Consider the following 21,098-nt stretch of genomic DNA (forward strand, 5'->3'; position numbering starts at 1 on the left):
CTTCCTAAGCAGAGGGGTCACAGAGTCCATCACATCTATGCTTTAAGAATATGAATTTGGCAGAAATGTGCAGGATATGGCAAGGCAAGGGAGGGAGGGACTGGAGGGGAACCAATCAGGAAAATATTTTAAAAGTCCAGGTGAGAAGTGGATAGGTGATGACTATGTGAGAGGAGAAGGTGAAGTGGTGTGTGTACATGAGGGGGGAGAAAGAGAGAGAAAGTTGAAGAATCAATAAGACTTGGCAACAAATTAGTTAGATTTTGGAGGGCCAGTGAGAAAGATTGAAGAGTGGTGGATGCCCCTGAGGTTACAAAGCTGAATAGAGTGCATTATAAGTGGAAAAACAGGAAGAGAAGATGAGTTTCGTTGGGGGCCTGTTGAATTTGAGATGTCTACAGGGGGCATCTGGGTAAATATGCCCAACAGGCAGTTTGCAGATGACAGAGAAAAAGACCCAACTCCTAGTTTGCTTTTTTTCTTTGCTAAAGATGATAATTAGAAAGCATATTATACAAGAAATAACCAGCCAATAAATATCTAGAAAAGGGAGCTCTGATCAAAAAAAGCCAATGAGACGTCATCAAGAACAGGTCGTACTACTCTTGTGTCTTTTGTTAACAGTTAATAGACTGGTAGATTAGATGTCTCCTGTAATGAAATTTTACCCAGATTTGATCAAAGCATGTGATAAAGTAACTGGGATTATATTCTTTTAAAAATATTTTATTGACTTTTTAAAACTACTATAATTTCATATATTTTTTCATGAACTTCACATGTATAATTGATATTATACTGCTTGCCTTTATCAAAGGGTGGAACAAGATGAGAGGGAGGGAGAGAATTTGGAATTCAAAATTTTTAAAAATGAATGTTAATTTTTTTTAGCATAGGATTGGGAAAGGTTTAGTAAAATGAATAAAAATATATTAATAATGAAAAAAATTACTGTCGCTTCCCAGTAATAACACCCCCAATCCCAAGGAACTCTGCTGTGTAATAATGAAAACATGTTAGGCAAAATGAATGGCCACATCTCATGAGATTTTTGAAGAAAATATTCAGAGATTTAGGTTAGACAGTGTTAGAATTAAGTGGATTTGGAACTGCTTGAATTGCTAGACCCAAAGAATGGTTTTAAGTCACTTGGGGACTATATAGCAGTTTGAATAAATTTCTTGGATAAAGGTATAAATGGCATAGTATAAGATAAGGAGGATTTCCTGTGCATTGTATCTGGAAGAGAGAAGGGGATCTTGTATATGGCCTCTGAATCTGGGAGAGTGGCAAGGGATTAAAGCCATGATATGGGTAACAAGAGACGCTGACTTTACACTATGCTATTACTGGAAGTTATTTGGGTGGGAGTGGTATTTGAATGAGAAGGGGATTGCCTTTAGTTTAATAAATTCATTCCCTTTCTGAAAGGAGTTCAAATCACAGGATGTTGCTGTAAGTATGGAGGACTCTAGGAGCAATCATATATCATAGCTCTCTTAGTCTGCAAATCTTCCTATAGCTCCTGATCAAGTAGCTCCTGAAAATCATAGGGCTTCTGTCCTCTGGAACAATTTTACAACTTCAGAAGATCTTTACATACTGCTATTAGAGACATCCACAGCTCTGAGAAACACTTTATTTATAACCAATACCTACTTCAGCTAAATTTAGAGAGTATTGGCTTAATATTAACCATTCAGTTTATGGTATGCTAATAACTATTATCACAATGAGAGTTGCATTATGGAGTAATGGATAAAGAGCTATCCTGAGGGTCAGTAAGAGCAGGTGTGTTCAATTCTGGCTTTGACAAATAATACTGTCTAACCTTTGGCAAACCATTTAACTTCTCAATGCCCACCACCCCTACCCCAACCCCTAGTCAGGCAACTCTCTGAGAATTTTACAGAACATTTTCCAAATATTCATTGGGAGAGATGTTATCCTAACCAGAACTTCCATATAGCAATGAAATAACTGGTCTTGACCACCACCACCCCTTCAAAAAAGGGATTAGTCTGACCTTGGTATATACAAGGAAATCATGAAAAGTCATGTAAGGTTAGCTAGAATCTGAAAAAAAGGATGCAGCCCTTGCCAAATGCCTCCTTTTTCTTTATGGGTATAAATGTAACCCAAGAATTATCTGGATCAGAGGGAATCAGAAATGCTGACCTCTTCCTTTTCCTCTTCATTCTTTCTGTACTCAATTGACTCCAACATGGTGATGTCAGTTTGGTCCTTTTCAAGAACAAAGGACAACAACTAACCAACCATCTCAATTATCATTATCTCATCTATTCTAGGCAGCTTAACTATCATTGTCTGGGGACCCAGGCTTTGTAACCACTCATGTGTATTATACTGTATAATTTGTGCTGAATGGTGTGTGTGTTTAAAAAGTAAATTTTTATTCTGGACCATTATTATTTTCTTTTTTGTGTCAGAAGTTTTAATTTCTTTTTTTCAAACTCTTATCTTACTACTATAAATTTACTTTAAAATTGTTCCTAAATATGTTTAAATAAAGTGGAGAACATAATAAGGCAAGGAATTAGACGATTCAAGTCCCTCGAAAGCATTGCCTCCTAATACTTCAAGTGAAACCAGATTGTGTTGCTTTATGTGAGAGATTACCTCAACTCTCCATTTCACTTAATTTAACTCAATTCAACAATTATCAAATAATTGCTATACACAAGATACTGTGTCAAGGACAAAAAAAAATGAAACAATCTCTACTCTCAAGGAGCTCACATTCTATTATTCAGTCAGTCAAAAAGTATTTAAGGATTTGGTATGTGCCAAGCACTATGCTGAGCTTTCAGGATACAAAGAAAGCAAAAACACAACCCCTATGGTCGAGGAGCCCATCTCACGATCTAATGGATAGAGAAGCAAATGATAAGGGGGTGGAGAGAACACTAGCATTTGGAGAGTTAGAGAATCAGGAAAGACTTCATATAGTAGGTGGCATCTAAGGTAAGGTAAGCCTTGAAGGAGTCTGAAGATTCTTAGAGGTAGAAGTGGGTAGGGATTGTCATCCAGATGTGGGTGAGAGCTTATGCCAAAGAATAGGGGTTGGAGAGGGGATGCTGAATTTGTGAAACAGCTAGCAAATCAGTTTAGCAGAAATGTAGAGTGTGTAAAGGGAAGCAATGTGAAATATGCACGGAATGGCTAAGTTGGAACCAGATTGCAGAGGGCTTGGAGTACCAGAATAACCGGAAATAGAAAGCCTTTGAATATTTTAAAACAAATGAGTGGCACGCTCCCTTATAATAAGATCTAAATATGTGGCCCATAAACTATACCTTAAGAAGTAATTTTTTCCAGTTGTGTGAAGGATGAATTAGAGAGGGAAGAGTAAAAGTAAGAAGATTGATTATGACTGTTGCAATAGATCAGGTGATGCATGTCAGTTATGTGATTACAAAGAAAGGTGATGGATGTAAGAAAGGTTTAGGTAGAAAGACATGACTTGGCAACTAACTGGAAATGGAAGGTTGAGGTGAGGGAGAGGGAAAAGTCAACAACAATTTCAACTTGGTGAATGTGTGTAGCTGCAAAGGTGATGGTACCATCAAAATGAATGGAAAAAAAATTGGAAAAGGGGGGATTTAGTAGGTAGTACAATGAGTTCTATTGTTGACTTTAAGACATGGGAAAGATATGAGTATTATGTGTTATCTCCATTTTTTTCTGCACCTGGTGAATCTATGTCAATTGGAAATACATGGATTTAATAGGAATCATTCTAGAAATCTTGAGGCAGGAATGAGAGGATTGTTCAATGTAGATGATATAGCTAATGTCCCAGACAGCTCTTTATTATTTCCTTTCCTCCCTCCCCAACCCCAAATTCAATGAGAAAAGCAAAGGCAGCAATGATCTTTGTACAATATGCATTTCAATAACAACACAAAAAGAGGTAGGCAAAATCAACAATAGCAAAACACACTTCCTCGTCTAAACTTTTGAAAAGATCACAGTACATACTCAAATTTAATTCAACAAACATGTATTACTTAAAGACAATCAGCTTTATATAGACAATACAGGTTGGTCATGTCACAGTGACTACTTCCTCTTTATAAATCAGAGAAGAATGGGTAAAAATATTATTTTACCTTAAGGAGAAATGATACAATAACCTGTAGAGCATTTGCATATGTGAAATGAAATTTGTCAGTTTTCCTCATGGTAATGGCAACTAGTGATGATATTGTATTCATATGAACACAACATTCTGAGAGTTACCAAATGGTAACTGTCCAAATGGCAATACCAGTCCTCAAATGATAGCATACAGTTACATACTGCTTTCCTGCTTTCTAATTTTAGGAGACAAGACAATAACAAATACACACTTACAAAATTCACATTAAATTTCTTGAATGAAATTTCTTAAAACTAAGCATCTTTTCATAATATGACCTAACATACACCATCCCTTACTTCTGTGAATCTTTCGGGACCAGTCCACAATATTTCCATGGAGGCTATATAGAAATAAATGTACTGACTGCTGCTTTCACAAAATGTAGTGAGCAAGAAAATCCAATTGAATGAAACATCAACTTAGCCCACAAGTTATAACAATTATGAAAAAATTACCTACATATTTAAGACACCTAATTCCAGTGGCAGATAAGAAGGTTTTCATTTTCCTGCCCATCTTGCCTCCAGGAATTTCCAAGTCAAACCCCTGACTTAGAACTGCTCAAAATTATGACTTTCCTATAAGTCATAGACCATTGGCAATAATCTTCCATTTTAAAGGGTGGAAAATGAAGTTTCAGCCCTCCTCCAATTCTCACAAACCTTTCTAGATACTTCTGTCCCTGTTATCCTACTTGTGATGGATCTTACACATTTTTTTGTCCCATGTATGGTAGAAAGTCATATAGACATAAATATATCAATTGGGCACATATCTGCATATATATATATAATATATGTATGTATAAATATATATGGGTATGTGTGTATGTATATTGTATATACATTTACACACATACATATATTCCAACTAGGTTATAAACTCCTGAAGGAATCATGTCTCACTCATCTCGATTAATGTGTTGCATATAACAGGTTCTTGGTAAATGTTTTTGACATGAATGCACTTTGGGGTAGGCTAGAGAAATTTCTAATATTTGTAACAGCATTAACTTTCCTCAGAAATACTTAATCTTGACCAACATGGTATATAACAGTTAAAAAACACAAAATTCAAGATACCCATATACAGAAAACCAGACCCTAGATAATTACTCCCCAATGAAAGAAAAGGATTGCTTAATGACAGATTTTAAAATTATGGAACTTCAGAGCTCTAGACAAAAAGAAATTATAGTATACCTATTGGTGTCTTCCATGTTCAGTCTCATCTCAAGCAACTATATAGATTATGTACTCTTTGGAATTTTTGTGGTAAATTTTGAATACTGGAGAAGTTTCCATTTATTTCCCATCAGGCATCTGGACTCTCTCTCTTAGGCTTCAGCAATTAAAAATCTGGGAAATGTCATTTTAAGTTAGTTGAAGGAAAAATATGAATTAGGAAATTAATTTCTTATAAACTGTATACAGTCTAATATAGCAGAGTTAGAAGACCTGGGTTTGAGACATTAGGTAAGTCACTTTAACCTTTATCTGTGTCAGTTAATTCATCTGTTAAAAGGAAATACTACTACTTCCATGACCTATCTCACAGGGTTGTTGGGGTGGTCAAATGGACCAAAATGCTATGTTATTTGGGAACAACTATTATTATCTATTCCCAAGTCAAGCATAAGTTATTTAAACATCCTTGCATTAGTGTAGACAATTGAAAGCTGACTCTATGGAACTGGATTCTAGTGTGAAAATTACATTTTATAGGCATTGTCAACATGTCAGATGCAAAGCTGATATAATGAAAAATCCTTTAGATACATGTAACAATGGCTATTTGCAAGCTTGTGTATTTCTAGATGATTTTAAAGGAAAATAAAAGTCATACAAGACATAAGTATTCTTATTTTCCATTCCCTATTAAAAATAAAGTACAATCTTGTTTATGTGATTCAAAAATAAACTTGAAAAAGTAAATTGCTATTAAATGATGATGTCCTTTGCTGTCTGACCGTCAAAAGTGCTGAAATTCTATTTTATTGAAAGTTCTGTCTGTTTTAGAACTAATCTCTTATGAATGATGGGCATGTTATTCTATAAAATCTAATAGATCAAACATGGAGCAGAGTAGAAGGCATGAACTTAAAGTTCTTAAGAACAAAGATTTCTTATTTGGTTGGGAGTTTAGCATTTATCCCCCTTGTGCTATTTCCATTCTGCACTAAGAAAGAAGGCAAACTAAGTCTCAATAAAGAACTATGTAAGAAGTATAACTATAGAGCAAACTAGTTCAACAAACAATTCACAGAATTCAGCTTCAATAATAAAGTTGTAGCATATAACATATTTATTTAAAAGATGCATTTTTCGGGGGCAGCAAGGTGGCACAGTGAATAGAGCACTGGCCCTGGAGTCAGGAGGACCTGAGTTTAAATCTAACCAGACACTTAACACAAAACACTAGCTGTGTGACCGTGGGCAAGTCACTTAAATTAACCCCAATTGCCCTACCTTCACTCCTCCAAAAAAAAGCAAAAAAAAAAAAATGTTTTTTTCTTTGGTCCTCTAGAATCCACACAGAGTAGATAGGACTACATAAACTCCTGGGAGAAAACTGTATGTGTCTATAACAAATAACCATCAGGAGTTACATAATAAAAGGTGACATTCCTTGAATGCTGTAAGATGGATGGTCAGACAGATTCTAAACAAACTATTGATAAGGTGGGGCTTTTTTTTAATCACGTCATTAATTTAGATACATACATCTTATAACTTTTGTATGTATTTCTCCATTTAGAATTCATATAATTTAATGGTACATATACTTAGACATGTTATGTTTCCTAATGGTAATTGCTGAGTAGTTTGTAGTTTGGAAGAGTAGATATATTCAGGCTAGCATGTGTACTAAACATTTACCAAAGTTTAACAGAATTAAGTTTTTGACACTATTCTGACATATGGGGTCAAAAAAGAAATGTGGATTCTGGTATTAACCAATATTCTCAAGTCTCTTTAAAATAACCTACTGACAATAAATATAAGTGGATTCTGACAACCAATCACATTTTAAACACCCCAGTTCTCATTTTGACTATTCCATTCTTTCCCCTTTAAAACTGTTTCTTATTTGTTAATGACATGAATTAACAAAAGCATATTTTGTTCTGACATTTTATCCATCAAAATATTTTTATGACCTGGTCATTTAAATTTTTGTCATCTAAATTTTTATTTGTTGGGGGTTTTACATAAAGAATTTGATCATTTCAGAGTGTGTGTTCCTATGATCTCTCTTCAGTGTGGGTATTCCTCCTAATCATGCAGATCTTTCTCATTCCATAATGAATGTCCTTACTCCCCATTAAAACAAATGAAAAGGCTTGCTTACAATGAAAACACTAGGGGCCCCTTTTCATAGGAGGCTTTGTGTCACACAGAACAGTAATATCCATGCAGGAGATACTGGGTATGGATGGAGAAGACTGTTCTTACTCTAGGTAATCTTTTGTGGGCTAGGAATTGGGTTTCTTTCTATGCAGTTATCCCTTCCACAATGCAGGGGTTTAGGAGCATAGTACCCCTACAATCTGGAAAATCCATGTAAAATTTTTGTACCAGAGAAGAAGTTTGAATTGTTATGGTACTAAAAGATAGAATATGTTGATATTATATAATACTATCCATATATTTCATACATTTCTGATTTTTAAACTTTTTCTGTGTCATCTGCTGGCCTTTCACGTGTCATCAGTGGCTTCCACAAACCCCCAAAATTCCCATTTCATTTCTTATCCCAATCCAGCTGCAATGGTGAAGGGATAACTGTATTAGCAAAGTGGAAAACAGAGAGCAAGCTATGATTATTTAAAAACTAGAGTGTGGCAAGCTGACATGTGGTGGATTTTATTGAAATCCCTCACTGGTTATAAATTTTGGCCCTAACAAACTGGCAATTTTGTGTATGAGGGGATGTGTAAGTATGTATGTATATGAAGAAGATTATTCTACCTTGCTTTATAGGGTATATTCCTAGGGAAATACTAAACTTAAATACTGTTATGATCCCACTTTAATACATATCTGAACATCAAATTCTGAACAAGATTATAACAAATTTGGAAAATACTGCATTTATATATGTGGTCTCTTTATAGTAACAAAACAATGACAAGTTAACATGGACACAATTACATAATTTTAAAGTTGCAGCTATTACCCAAATTATTCAGATTACTGAGGGAGAAGCAGAAAAGAGAGAGAAGATGTAATCTGGATACCCAGAGAGGTTTCTTAAATAGTTCCAATTTACCAGGGTTTCACATTGTCTAAATACTTGGCAAAAGTGGGTAATCCTTCATTTGAAAAAAAAGTGATTACAGACATAGTATTTTAAAAAACAATCACAACAATAAGCTATGGCATTTTGGACTGTTATTACAGAATACAGTATTATTTTACTCACACACAACTTCTTCTCCCCCCTACCTCCCCACCCCACATAACCCCAAATGACAAAAAAAAATAATAATAATCCTTGTAAAAACTACAATTCTAAATACCAGTTTTGAGTCAGATGGATTTCTGTACAGTTAGTATTACTGGCCAATGACCATTAAAATTCCCTCTTCCCATTTTCCAAATTTCCTTTATTGTTCTTCATCCTAAATCAACGTGGTCTTCATTGAATGACACCATCTGAACTTGAACTATGCAAGTGCTGCTTTTTGTTTCTTTCCCAAGAACCGACTTCCAGAGTTTTACTGGCCAAAAATCCACAACAAACTACAAAATATTTGCAGAAGGAATGATCTCCTGGTAAGCCTCCAAGTCAGTGCTTAAACCATAGTATTTTGTTTCTTTTTTTTTCTTAAGTGATCTATGCAAATCCATAAATAAATCTGAGTGTTTTCCCTTCTGCATATTCACATACAATCACTAAAAACATTGCATTGACCCATTCACTTCCTCTGCCTTAGTCCTTAGGAAGTGGGTTGTAGTGAGAGGTCTTCACATGGTTCTAGCTGCATTTTTAGCACTCCAATTTTATGAAGATACCAAAGCTGAAGGAATTCCTCTGGCATAGCATGAAAACCTGAATAAGGGAGCTCGTTGTCATAGTAGTGATGGCTAATAGACTGCCCTTGCAGATCCATTGAGAAAGGCCAGAAGCCATAGATGGTCACTTCTTCACACAAGCCCAGGGCAGCGCTGACAAGAAAAAGACCTGTAGATAAGCGCTTGGCATGAATTCCTCTACTTTTCCAGAATTTACCAATGCTACGAAGAAAGTTGGGATTGGCAAAAAGCACTGTTTGGTTGGCACCCACATCTGCCAATGTATAATAAACCCGGAGAGACGGCTCTGTCCCTGTTTTCATGGAAAAAGCAGGCATGTAAATGTAACTGTGGTTATATGCTTTCATATCATCGACAAATGTCTTCCGGGACCAAAGCAAGTTCTGGAATCTGTTTTCAAAAAAAAGAAATAAAAGAATCAATTTTAGCAACAAGGGAAACAAACACAACAATATCCAAACAACTTCATTTGTCTTGTGGTAGTTCCAGTGATTAGATTAGTAATTAATTTTAAAATAAATCGCATTTGATTGTAAAATAACCTTTTAATGTAAAATCCTCTTTGAACTTGTGGAGGTAGTTTTTGTGAGATTATCTCCAGGCTCATATCCAATTTTTTATGTTCAATTTACTTTCATATATAATTTTCTCTGAGCACAAAAATAGTAAGATCCTGTTTCCCTTCAAAAAGAATTTGCATGAATTCATTTTTATTCCAAATTATTGGGAAATAGAGTGCCCTTTTTAAGTAAACACTACCAATTTTCAAGCTACCATGATATGTGTTTGTGTACTCTTCTTATTTCCAGGGGAAAAATTCTGGAGATCCCAGAGCACTAGATGCATACTATAATGTACCGATAATGATGACTTATGCACAAAAGAGAATTTTTTTCCAACACAAATTGCCTCAAACAGCTGCCTATGTTTCTCTCCTGAGTAATAATAATTCATATCTATGGTACTTAGAGTACTTTCCTCCCAATAATTCTTCAAGGTAAGCTGTACAAGTGTTCTTATTTCCTTTTTACTCATGAGAGAATTGGATGAAAAATGACTTGGCTTTACTGACTATTTGGTGACATTGTCTGGGGTCACACAGTAAGTAAGACTTCTAGGATTTGAAATCAGAACTCTTGAGCCCAAGATCAGTCCTCCTTTCACTTCACAACTTTACAACAATGTCTGTGCTTCCAATGATCTGCTGCTAATTTCCTGTTTCATGAAGAGAGTATGCCTTAACTCAGGGCATCTGTAGCCAAGTGTAGCAGAAGCTTAGGATGAAGACAGGGTAGTTTTGGGAAACAGGGGGTAGTACCACCTAGGAGGAATTGGACAGACTGAATCATGAATTTTTGAAACTGCAAATTATAAATCCACAAGATCCAAGGATTTCCTGTTGGATATTACTGTTAGCTTGCCAAGCATCTCACAGGGTAAGAAAACATGGATGAGTTGAGATCTGCATAACTGGGGGGAATATACAAATCAATGAGGTCATATACACAAGTTGAGTATCTGAATATAACAGTCAGGATCTAAAAATCTAAAGCTGTATTTATTATGACAGCTAGCGAAAGCATAAAACCCACACACCAACTGGAATACACTCTTCTCTCAAGTTGTATTAGTGCTTCAGAGTTCTCCATTCTTAGGGTATCTCTGAGAGGCATGAGTGATATATTAGAAGAATGTATAAGCAGATTCGATCAGACTTCAAGGACTAGACATACCTGGTCCTTGAATTCATGATTTCTGTTATTCAACTTCAAGAGGGCTCTTGCCATGGCTATTGTAAATTTCCCTACAGTAGCTGTTCCAGAGCCTCTAATCCAAAGTCTTATGTTTTCTACCTTATACGAACACACACTGTGTATAACCTAGCTTCCTCATTAATAAAAAGTTCAAAACTGGTTACAGAATCCATGGGAAGATCCAAAGGTGTCTTCAAATTTGAAGCAAAAAAACTGGATTTATGGAAGGCCAGGTATAGGCTGAATGTGGAATCTTCTATTGATAAGGAATAACTATCCAGTGTAACCAGTAACCCAGAATTGAAGCTCAGGATTTACAGAAACCAGGTTTATTTTGGGGAATTCCTCAAGAGTTACATGTTTGGCTTAGCCTGAGCTTTTTCCTAGGGAATGTAAGAATTTGACTTTTGTCTAGCTCTCCCCCCAAAAAGTAAAAGGGACTTCGGTTTCCATGAAAGCACTCAGATTAACAAAACATTGAATATAGGACAGGGTTTTATATAACCTGATAAAAATATAAAAGATTTGCAGCTGACCTCATAAATTGTCAACATAATACTTTTCCCTCTCTGGTAAGCCCTTCTGCATTTCTCAAAGATATATGCAATATTCTAGACTTCTAGTACTACCCTAGGTGGGACTCCAAAAAGGAAGAGCATTCAAGACTGCTAGAATATAAGGCAATCTTCCCTCTGGTTAGTCCCATAACTTCTAGACCCTATATAGTTCTCCAGAGTGTACTAGTAGAGCAGCCACATGATGAAGTAGATAGACTCTCTCTTACAATCAGAAAGACCTAAATATAAATCCAGTCTCAGACACTAACTAGCTGTGTGACTTTAGGCAAGTCACTAAACCTCTATCTGCCTCAGTTTCCTCATCTATGAAATGGAGATAAAGTAACACCTCTATCCTGGGGTTCTTTGGAGAATAAAATGAGATAATATTTGTAAATCACTTTGTAATCCTTAAAGTGCTATATAAATGCTTTGTTATTATTACTATCATTAACAATTATTATTATTGTATTACCATACTATAAGCCAGTACTCAGGGTCAACAAAGAGTCAGCTTTCCCCTCCCAAATATGTAATACACAACTTATAGTACTAGTGAAAGACACTGTCCTGGTTATTTTTTTTATCTATACCACAGCTTAAGTCCTTGCAATTTGCTAGATTTGGCTCTGGCTTTTCCTGGTCCAGGAATGCCTCCATTTGTACTTGCAATAAGCCCAAAAACTCCTCTGAATAGTCAAGGAGGTCTGGTCCAGGAATTGCTCTCTGGCTCTGCCACTGTCACTCCAGTATTTCTGGCTCAAAATCCAAAAGCTCCTGAACTGGTTGAGAAATTTCTCACCTCTTTCTCTATTCACTGAGACCTCTGGGGTCTCATGTTTCCTTGGAGGCTTTAGAGAGTTGTTCTGATCTTCCTATAAGGAAATGAGTCTGAATTTTTATGTGTAGCCCCTCTCTTCTCTGGGTTTCTCTTCATCTCTCTCATTTTTTGGTGTTTAAACCCCTTTGAAAGGCTAAGCCTAAGTACAAAGCTCAGATAAAATGAATTAACTGTGAATCAGTCATTATTCATCAATAATCATCTGGGTGTACCCAGGACAAAAGAGAAGCAAAGGAATTCACACCTTTATAAGGAGACAATACTGACAGAACAAGACCATCATCAATGAGACAGTGAGGACTTTTTATTTTGTTAAAGAGACATCATCAGTGACAAAAACCATGGGCCAATGAACATTTCCAAAGATGTGTACACAGCAAACCTACTACCCAAACAGACATACACTACACTACACTGAGTTTCCCAGAAGTGGAATAGGGTGCATTAGGAGATAGCGGTTTCCCCTTCATTGAAGGGCTTTAAGCAAAAGCTGAATGACCACACTTGGGGATGTCATAGAGAAGATTCCTATTTGGGTACTGTTGTAAATGACCTCTGAGAAAGACCCCCAGGTGGAGCTGGGCTGAAGCATCCCTGCAAAAGCCGATTGCTATACCTAATGTCTAGGAAAAGGAGTAAGAGACTAGAGAAGAACTTTTGCTGAAAAACAAATTGTTAGTGATTCAAAGGGATTTTGAATGTGTGAGAAAGGTCAGAGACTGAATTTGGGGAGGATATGTTTGAAGAAACTTTGGAGAACGCGAGGATATGGAGAACCTCTTGATCTGGAAGAGAGCTGGCCAGAACTCAGCAAGGACTTGATAAAAGTTTGTTGATTGACTGCTTGATCTGGAGGAGGAAAAGGATTGAAGAGAAAAGACCTGAAAAGAAGGACTCAGGTAGGAGGAAAAGGAGAAAGTAAGGTAATGTAGAGCAGTTAAGTAGCACAGTGGGATAGAGAACCAGGTCTGGAGTCAGAAAGACTTATCTTCCTGAGTTCAGATCTGGTCTCAGAATCTTACTAGCTGTGTGACCCTGGGCAACTCACTTAACCCTGCTTGTCTGTTTTCTCACCTTGAAATGAGATGGAGAAAGAAATGGCAAACTGAAATGGTAATGGGAATTTGAATATCTTCCTTGCCCCTTAATAAGCCTATGGGAATTTGAAGACCTGATTTGAAGATTTTCCCTGGACCCTAATAGGCTGAATGTAATGACATGGAACCTGTGGTGGGAGGAGTTTGCTGAAGGGTGGAGCAGAGCCCACAGGAAGATGGGAGTCAGAGCAGCTAGACAGTGGAGGAAGGAGAGGGTGAACCCAGGGAGATAGCTAGGCTCATAAGTGTTGGTTTGTTAGAAGGCTAAAGGATGGTGTGGCTCTCTGTGCTGTTATGGTACATTAACTTCTATGTTGCTATGATGGATTTGGTTTTCTGGTGTCTGAATAAATGTTTTGTTTATGTTTTGTATAAGGAAAGTCTGTTATATTTTGTGATTGCACACTATGCCATCATATTCATAGTTGCCATTGGTGCTGTGAATATTGTGTTGGTGCTACACAAACCACTACAGTATCTCTGTCAAGAAAACCCCAAATAGGGTCACAAAAAGTTGGAACAAGACTGAAACAAATGACTCAACAACAAGGTAAAGTAAGGTAAGTAAGAAAAGATAAACAAAATGGTAAGTAAAACAAATTGTAAAGTAAAACGAAAGTCAACTAGAGAAGGGAAAGGAAGGTATGAAGCTGAAGGAAAGCAGATTGTTCAAAGGGCAAAAAAGGCTACAAGCAGGAATGTGCTGCTCACTTCAATCAGCTAGGGAGAATCAATTGCTAGATTTTTAGTGTGAGTAGTTAGATCTTGCAAATTAGCAAACAATATAATTTGGGGATTGGTTTATTCTTTCATTGATTATCTCCAGCAGTGGGGAAGCTGTGGCCACATGTGGTCTTCTAGGTCCCGAAGTGCAGCCTTTTGATTGAATCCAAACTTCACAGAACAAATTCCCTTTAAAAAGGAATTTGTTTTACAAAACTTGGACTCAGTCAAAAGGCCACCCCCCAACTACCTAGAAGGCCACAGCTTCCCCACCCCTGATCTAGGCTTTTAAAAAGCAATTGAAGGGCCTCAGATACTTAACACCCACACACAAAAAATGGCCATGTAACCTTGGGCAAGTTACTTAACCCCAATTGCTTTAAAAAAAAAAAAAAGAAAGCAATTGAAAGGCGGCCAGGTGGAGCAGTGAGTAAAGCGCTGGCCCAGAGTCAGGAGGACCCGAGTTCAGATCCCACCTCAGACACTTAATACCCACACACACACAAACTAGCCGTGTGACCTTGGGCAAGTTACTTAACCCCAATTGCCCTCCAAAAAGGCAAAAAGAAAAAAAAGCAATTGAGAAAATAATGAGAAATGAGAAAAATAATGCAGATGAAACTTAAAGTGTGTCCTTTTTGTGATTGCTGCAGGCTAAATATTTATCGGTTCACCTCTAGCATCTTAATGTGATGACTAGAAGGTAATCAATAAGAACTGGAAAAAATCTGCAATGACCTGCATTGAGGGTCAATTACTGGAACAACAAATATTTATCAAGGGCCTGCTGTGCAGTGCTTATACCCACCTTCATCCCATAGGGGCAGTGAGTGTCACAGTGGATGTTGGACTTGGAGTCAGCAAGACCTGAGTTCAAATGTAGCCCCAGATACTTACTAGCTGTGTGACCCTGGGTAAGTCACTTAACCTCTATTTGCCTCATTTTCCTCATTTATAAAATGGGGATAATAATAGCAAGTATCTCCCAGGGTTGTTGTGAGTATCAAACGAGATAATAATTGTAAAGTGCTTAGCACAGTGACAGGCACATAGTAAGCACTATATAAATGTTAGCTATTATTATTCAAGTGGATGCTATCTATGTTCAAAGCGTAGACTGGCCTCTTCTTAGGCAGTAAAGTGAAAGGACAGGAATACCTCTCCACATTCTAGGTTATCAGAGAAATAACGTGGATCAAGCCAGAAGTGGGATCTGCAATCTGTAAAAAGGTAAGACAACAAAAAAGAAGAGAAGATCTGAAATGGCAACGGGGAAACTTGCATTATTTCAGGAAATTGGAGAAAAGAACAATCAAAAATAAAAGAAGATGGGAGGGAGGAGGAGAGGATAGGGAGGAAAAGGAAGAGGAAAAAGAGGAAGAGGAGGAGGAGTCAGAGGAGGAGAAGAAGGAAGGGCAGAAAGACCTTTGTAGTTTGGTGCTACAAACAAATTTACAAACTTCATGAACAGGAGGAAGCTGGACTATCTGTCCTCTGAGGAATGATAAGATATTTCCCAGAAGCTGTCAGTTGATCTCAGAGGGAGAAGAGAATGATAGTGGTGACTGGTGATGCTGTGCTGAGGAATATGAGGCAGGTATTTGTCAGCCTGGTCACAACAAAAAGCGGTTGTCTTTCTAGGGCCTAGATCCAAGATATAACTCAGATACTCCTCCCCCCCCCCCCCCATGAAGACTTGTCAAAACAGATGAGTGTTTCACACTTTGGTATTTTCACATGGTCATAAATGAAGCTGACAGAAGGAACACAGAAAGCACTGTTGAGTGTTGGACAGGAAACAGAACACCACAGGAACATTTGGGAAAAGGAGTATTAGAGAGAAAAAATTAAGGTGATTTTGTCATTGGCATATGCTGCATGCTGAAAGAGAAAAGAGATGAGACATTTGGGAAATAGGCTACAAGTCTGATCGTCAGTCCACAAGGATCGATGAAATACCTGCTATGTGCCAGGTGCATACTAGGTACTGGGGATATGCAGATATGAAGAAAAGAAAAAGGCAGTCCCTGCTCTTGGGGAGCTCACCATCGAATAGGGGAAACATCATGAAAAATAACTACGTACAAACGAGTCACCCACACAATAAATTGGAGATAGTAAACAGAGGGAAGGCACTAGCATGAAGGCAGATCAGGAGGGGCTACTCAAATAGGATGAGATTTCAGCTGGAATCTGAAAGAAGACAGGACAGCCGAGAGGCGGAGATGAGGAGAGAGTATTCCAGGGATGGAGGACAGCCTGGGAAAACGCCTGGAGGTGGGAGATGGGATGTCCTGTTTGGGGAAGAGCAAGGAGAGCAGCCTCACAGGAGAGCTAGATCACAGAGGATGTACAGGGGCGTAGGTGTAAGAGGCTAGGCTTTGAAGACCAAACAGAGGATTTTACATTTGATCCTAGAGGGGATAGGGAGTCACTGCAGTTTACTGCGTAGGGGATGGACATAGTTAGCGAGAATAATTTGAACTGGCAATGGGGAAAGAAATTAATTCAGGAGGTTGGAGAATAGAAAATCAAGAGAAAAAGGAAGAGGAGGAGCATGTGGAGCCTGGACTGGAGTGCGCAGAGTTGTTGCTTGTACTTTATTCTTGAAGAGGACCATGATATCAGGAAGGTGATGCCATGACATGCAAATGAGCTGGATTTAAGTGAGAGAGGCCTGTGTAAAGTCGCCAGCCTCACTTTCTCCTCTGGATGAAAACGACTATAGATGGCCCCGGATACAGCAGGATACCTTGCCCTTTTCAAGCTAAGGTCTTTCTCAGGTCTCAGTTTGACTAAGGCAATGCCCATTCAGTGATTAAGGTTAGGTAAGAAATGAGGCAGAAAACAGCTTCTCTTATCTAGTCAAAAAACAACAATACGGGGGCAGCTAGGTGGTGCAGTGAATGGAGCACTGGCCCTGGAGTCAGAAGGACCTGAGTTCAAACCTGACCTCAGATAGATGACACACTTACTAGCCATGTGACCCTGGGCAAGTCACTTAACCCCAATTGCCTTGCCTTCCTTTCTCCAAAAAAAAAATCTTAAAAACAACAACAGCAACAAGAAAACAATTGCTATTTACATTCACTCAGAGCCACTCAGGGCCCAAAAAAATAACCAAGTGAGGCTTGGTCCTGGGATCTGTTGTTGGTTGAACAATGAAAGCCAGAATCATTTGGGTTTAAGGCATGGTCCTTAAGGAAAAAAAAATCTTGCACTTAAACCCCAAGATATCTTGTGAGGTTTCGGTGATCAAAATTTGCATTCCTTTGGGCAGAGCACCCACAGGTAAGGGTGTGATACCCCATGTGGGAAGGAAAGAGGAAGAAAACCAGCAGGCTACGGATCCATCCAGGTGTGAAGCGGTGAGGGCCTGCAGCAGGACCCAGCAGCATCAAAGGGAAGAAAGGGAGCATCCAAGAAGGAAAGGGAAGGAGTAGGAAATGAGCGTTTACATAGCACCTACTTCGCATCAGGCGCTTTGCTAAGTGCTTTGATCCTCACAACAATCCTGCAAAATAGGTGCTGCTATTATCCCCATTTTACAGTTTTCTCTCTACCTTGGCAGTGATCTCACTGACTCTCGTGAATTAAACTATCATCTTTATGCTTCTCTCTCCCAGATGTGTATACACAGACCTAGTCTCTCTCCTACTCTCCAGTCCCATATCCCCAACTGCCTACTGGACATTGTGAACTTCTTAGAAGATAAAGTGAAGGGACTTCAGGAATACCTCTCCACACTCTAGGTGATCAGGGAAATGATGTGGATCTAGCCAGAAGTGGGTCTGCAATCTGCAAAAAGGTAAAACAATAAAAACATCAAAATATCTGAACTGACAATGGGAAAACTTGAATTATTTCAGGAGGCTGGAGAATAGAACATAAAAAGAAGGAGGAAGAGGATGAAGAAGAGAAGAAAAAGGAGGAGGAGGAGGAGGAGAAAGGGAAGAGAGACCACTTTGTAGTCTGGAGCTAAAAACAAATTTACAAACTCAGTAAAGAGGAAGAAGTTGGATTATCTGTCTTCTGCGGAATGATAGGATATTTCCATAGAAGATGTTGGTTGATTTTATCCTAGAAAAATCAGGGGCAGAAGAGAATGACAGCTCAAACTGGATAGATCCAAAATAGGGCTCAATATTTCTCCACCCTCAAACCTTCCTCTCTTTACATCTTCCCTATTTCTCGCCAGAGCACTACCATCCATTTACACAGCCAAGTCTGCAATCTGAGAGCTGTCTTTGTTTCATTATTCTCCCTCATTCCCTATACCCAATCAATTATCAATCCTGTTAATTTCTCCACACTGTCCCTCACATCTATTCCTTGATTTCCATTCACACTGAAACCATCCCTAGTTCAGACCTTCATCACCTCTTGCCTGGACTGTTTTGACAACCTCCTCACTGGTCTTCCTCCATCCTTACTGATCTTTCTTCTCTCTAATCCACCTTCTACATATCTGCCCAGTTGATATCCCCAAATCACAAGACTGACTGTATATGTCCTCTGCTCTCTGTTGCTTCTGATAAAATACAAACTCCCCTGTTTGCATTTAAAGCCCTTTACAATCTGACTCTAGCTTCTTTTTTCTGGGCTGATTGAATTCCCTTTCACTTACTCTATTGTCTAGCTAAGCTTGCCTAATTTTTTCCCACATACAAAATTCTATCTCTTGTTTCTGAGCTTTTACACAGGCCTGAAATATATTGCCCCTGGAACAGATACTTGTTGATGGATTGGAATGAACTCTCTTCTCCACTTTGTCCCTTAGAATTCCATTTCAAAGTCAAGCCTAGAGCCACTTTCTATGTGGGGCCTTTCCTGCTACTGTCATTACTAGTCTTCTCTGAAAGAGGGTTGTACTTTCTTTGGATATCAACTTCTTTCTGTACATGTTTCCACCAATAGAGTGTAAGCTACTGGAGCGATGGAACTATTCTGGGTTTTTTGTCTTTATCTATCCCTAGGATGTAGATGTGCTTGGCACATAATTAAATGTATATTGAACCTATGAATGAAAAGTACAAATCTGCATATAAGAGAGGAAAATGAGCACGCAAACTGTATTTCCAGTCTGGTGTGGCCACACTCTCCAAAGAGCTTCCTGTCATGCTTGTGGTTTTGCTGACTGATCTTTGGGTTAAAGTATAGTTTTATGTAGGGCTGCTAGGTGGGGCAGTAGATAAGAGTGCCAGGCATAGAGTTGGGAAGACTCATCTTTCTGAGTCCAAATTTAGACTCAGATACTTACTAGCTGTTTGACCCCGAGCACGTTACTTAACTCTGTTTGCCGCAGTTTCCTCATCTGTCAAATGAGCTGGAGAAGGAAATGGCAAACCACTCTAGTATCTTTGCCAAGAAAACCCCAAATTTGGTCATGAAGTATATAACTGAAAATGACTCAACAACAACAAAAGGTGTTTTGTGACCTTTGGAGAACATAAACTGTTTTCACTTGTAAACAGAATCATGTGAATCCCTGTCAGAGTGGGAAAGTCTGTGAATGCATCAATAAAGCTCTGCCACTGAATGATGGTGATACCCTAATTATATGGGATTTAGTGTGTGGAGAGAAGAGAGAGTCCAGTTTAGTCATCAGGTATGGGAACTAAATAAAAAATTCAGTAAGGGTGGGAGCCTTATTTACTTAAAAAATGACATATTCTCTCACTTGTTTTGTGCCTCAGTATATTATAGACCAGTCTCTTCTTTCCTTGTGAATAAACCCTGGACAAAGTTCATCAGATTTCAAGTCAGGAAGCAAAAAAGGTGGCTGCCAGGAGCATGCAGTGAGCAAAAATGAAGGACAGCTGTCAGGTTTGGGGGACAAGACTAGTAATCCTGAACTGTATGTGGCTTAGAGTGCTGGGTGAATGTTTGAGATTTATATTTTAGAGCCTAGTCTAGTTTTCCCCTTTGGGAAGTTCTAGAAAAAGTGTGCCCACAGCTGGAAATATTACTGAAATCAAAACTTGCTGGTCCTCGTTGCTAAGGTAATGGTTCTCCATTGCTCATCATTTTAATTCATTTGGAATTAAATTATTGGCCTTACTGAACTTCCTAGGGACTCCATAAAATGCCTTCTGGACTGACTACTAATGTCACATAGTTGTCTAGGTTCCAGAGCATTTCTGATGTTAACATCAAAGCCTTCTTTTTCTACTTTTTGCAGCTGACCTTATACTACTCTAAGTTGCCATTCATAACCCCCTCTCTTCTTCTCTGTCTAGCCTTGATTCATCAGTCTTTTTTATCATGCCCCTTATAATGCTCCAGGCAATCTTCTGTCTCCTCTCTGAAGCCCCTGTCAGTTCCCTAACTATATCTGTGTCCAGTTTCCCAGCTAAGGGTTTTTATGTCATTCCTCATCTGTGCAGATATATTGACTCATTAATCACTGATGTGACCCAGAGAGTGTCCTCAAATCAAAATGCATTACCTCCTTAGGTTTAAAAACATCAGCTGGAGGTTTCAAAGAAAAAGGAATATCCTATATAGAAACAGAAAAATAAACTCAGGGCAGCTGGGCACAGTGAACAGGGCACCAGCCTTGGAGTCAAGAGGCCCTGAGCTCAAATCTAACCTCAGACACTTGACACTAGCTGTGTGACCTTGAGCAAGTCACTTAACCCCAATTGCCTTGTCTTCCCCCCCCCCAAAAAAAAGAAAGAAAAATAAACTAGATAACATCTGAAAATACTGTACAGAGTTATGATACTGGCATCAACAGTATATTATACAGAAGAAGTAGCTGGATGCTGTAGTAGATGGAGAACTTGACTTGAAGTCAGGAAGACCTGAGTTCAATTCTTCCTTAGACAGTTATTAGTTGTGTGGTCCTAGGCAAGTCATTTAACTGCTCTCAGCCTCAGTGTCCTCATCTGTAAAATGGGGTAATAATATCACCTACCTT

General features: G+C 38.3%; 1 protein-coding gene across 1 annotated transcript in view; it reads right to left on the reverse strand.

The window, feature by feature from the left end:
• Positions 1 to 6,450: 6,450 nt before the first annotated feature.
• The window catches only part of LOC138175778 (alpha-N-acetylneuraminide alpha-2,8-sialyltransferase), a 135,732-nt gene continuing 121,084 nt past the window's right edge, over positions 6,451 to 21,098 (reverse strand). Inside the window, exon 6 of the mRNA XM_069106242.1 lies at positions 6,451 to 9,594. Within this exon, the coding sequence (XP_068962343.1) occupies positions 9,108 to 9,594 (487 nt within the window). The 3' untranslated portion in view covers positions 6,451 to 9,107. The remainder of the gene's footprint in view (positions 9,595 to 21,098) is intronic.

The sequence above is a fragment of the Petaurus breviceps genome, unplaced genomic scaffold (genome assembly GCF_028583685.1).
Source record: "Petaurus breviceps papuanus isolate PSGF00001 unplaced genomic scaffold, PetGlider_PUasm1.0 79, whole genome shotgun sequence".
Taxonomy (NCBI): domain Eukaryota; kingdom Metazoa; phylum Chordata; class Mammalia; order Diprotodontia; family Petauridae; genus Petaurus; species Petaurus breviceps.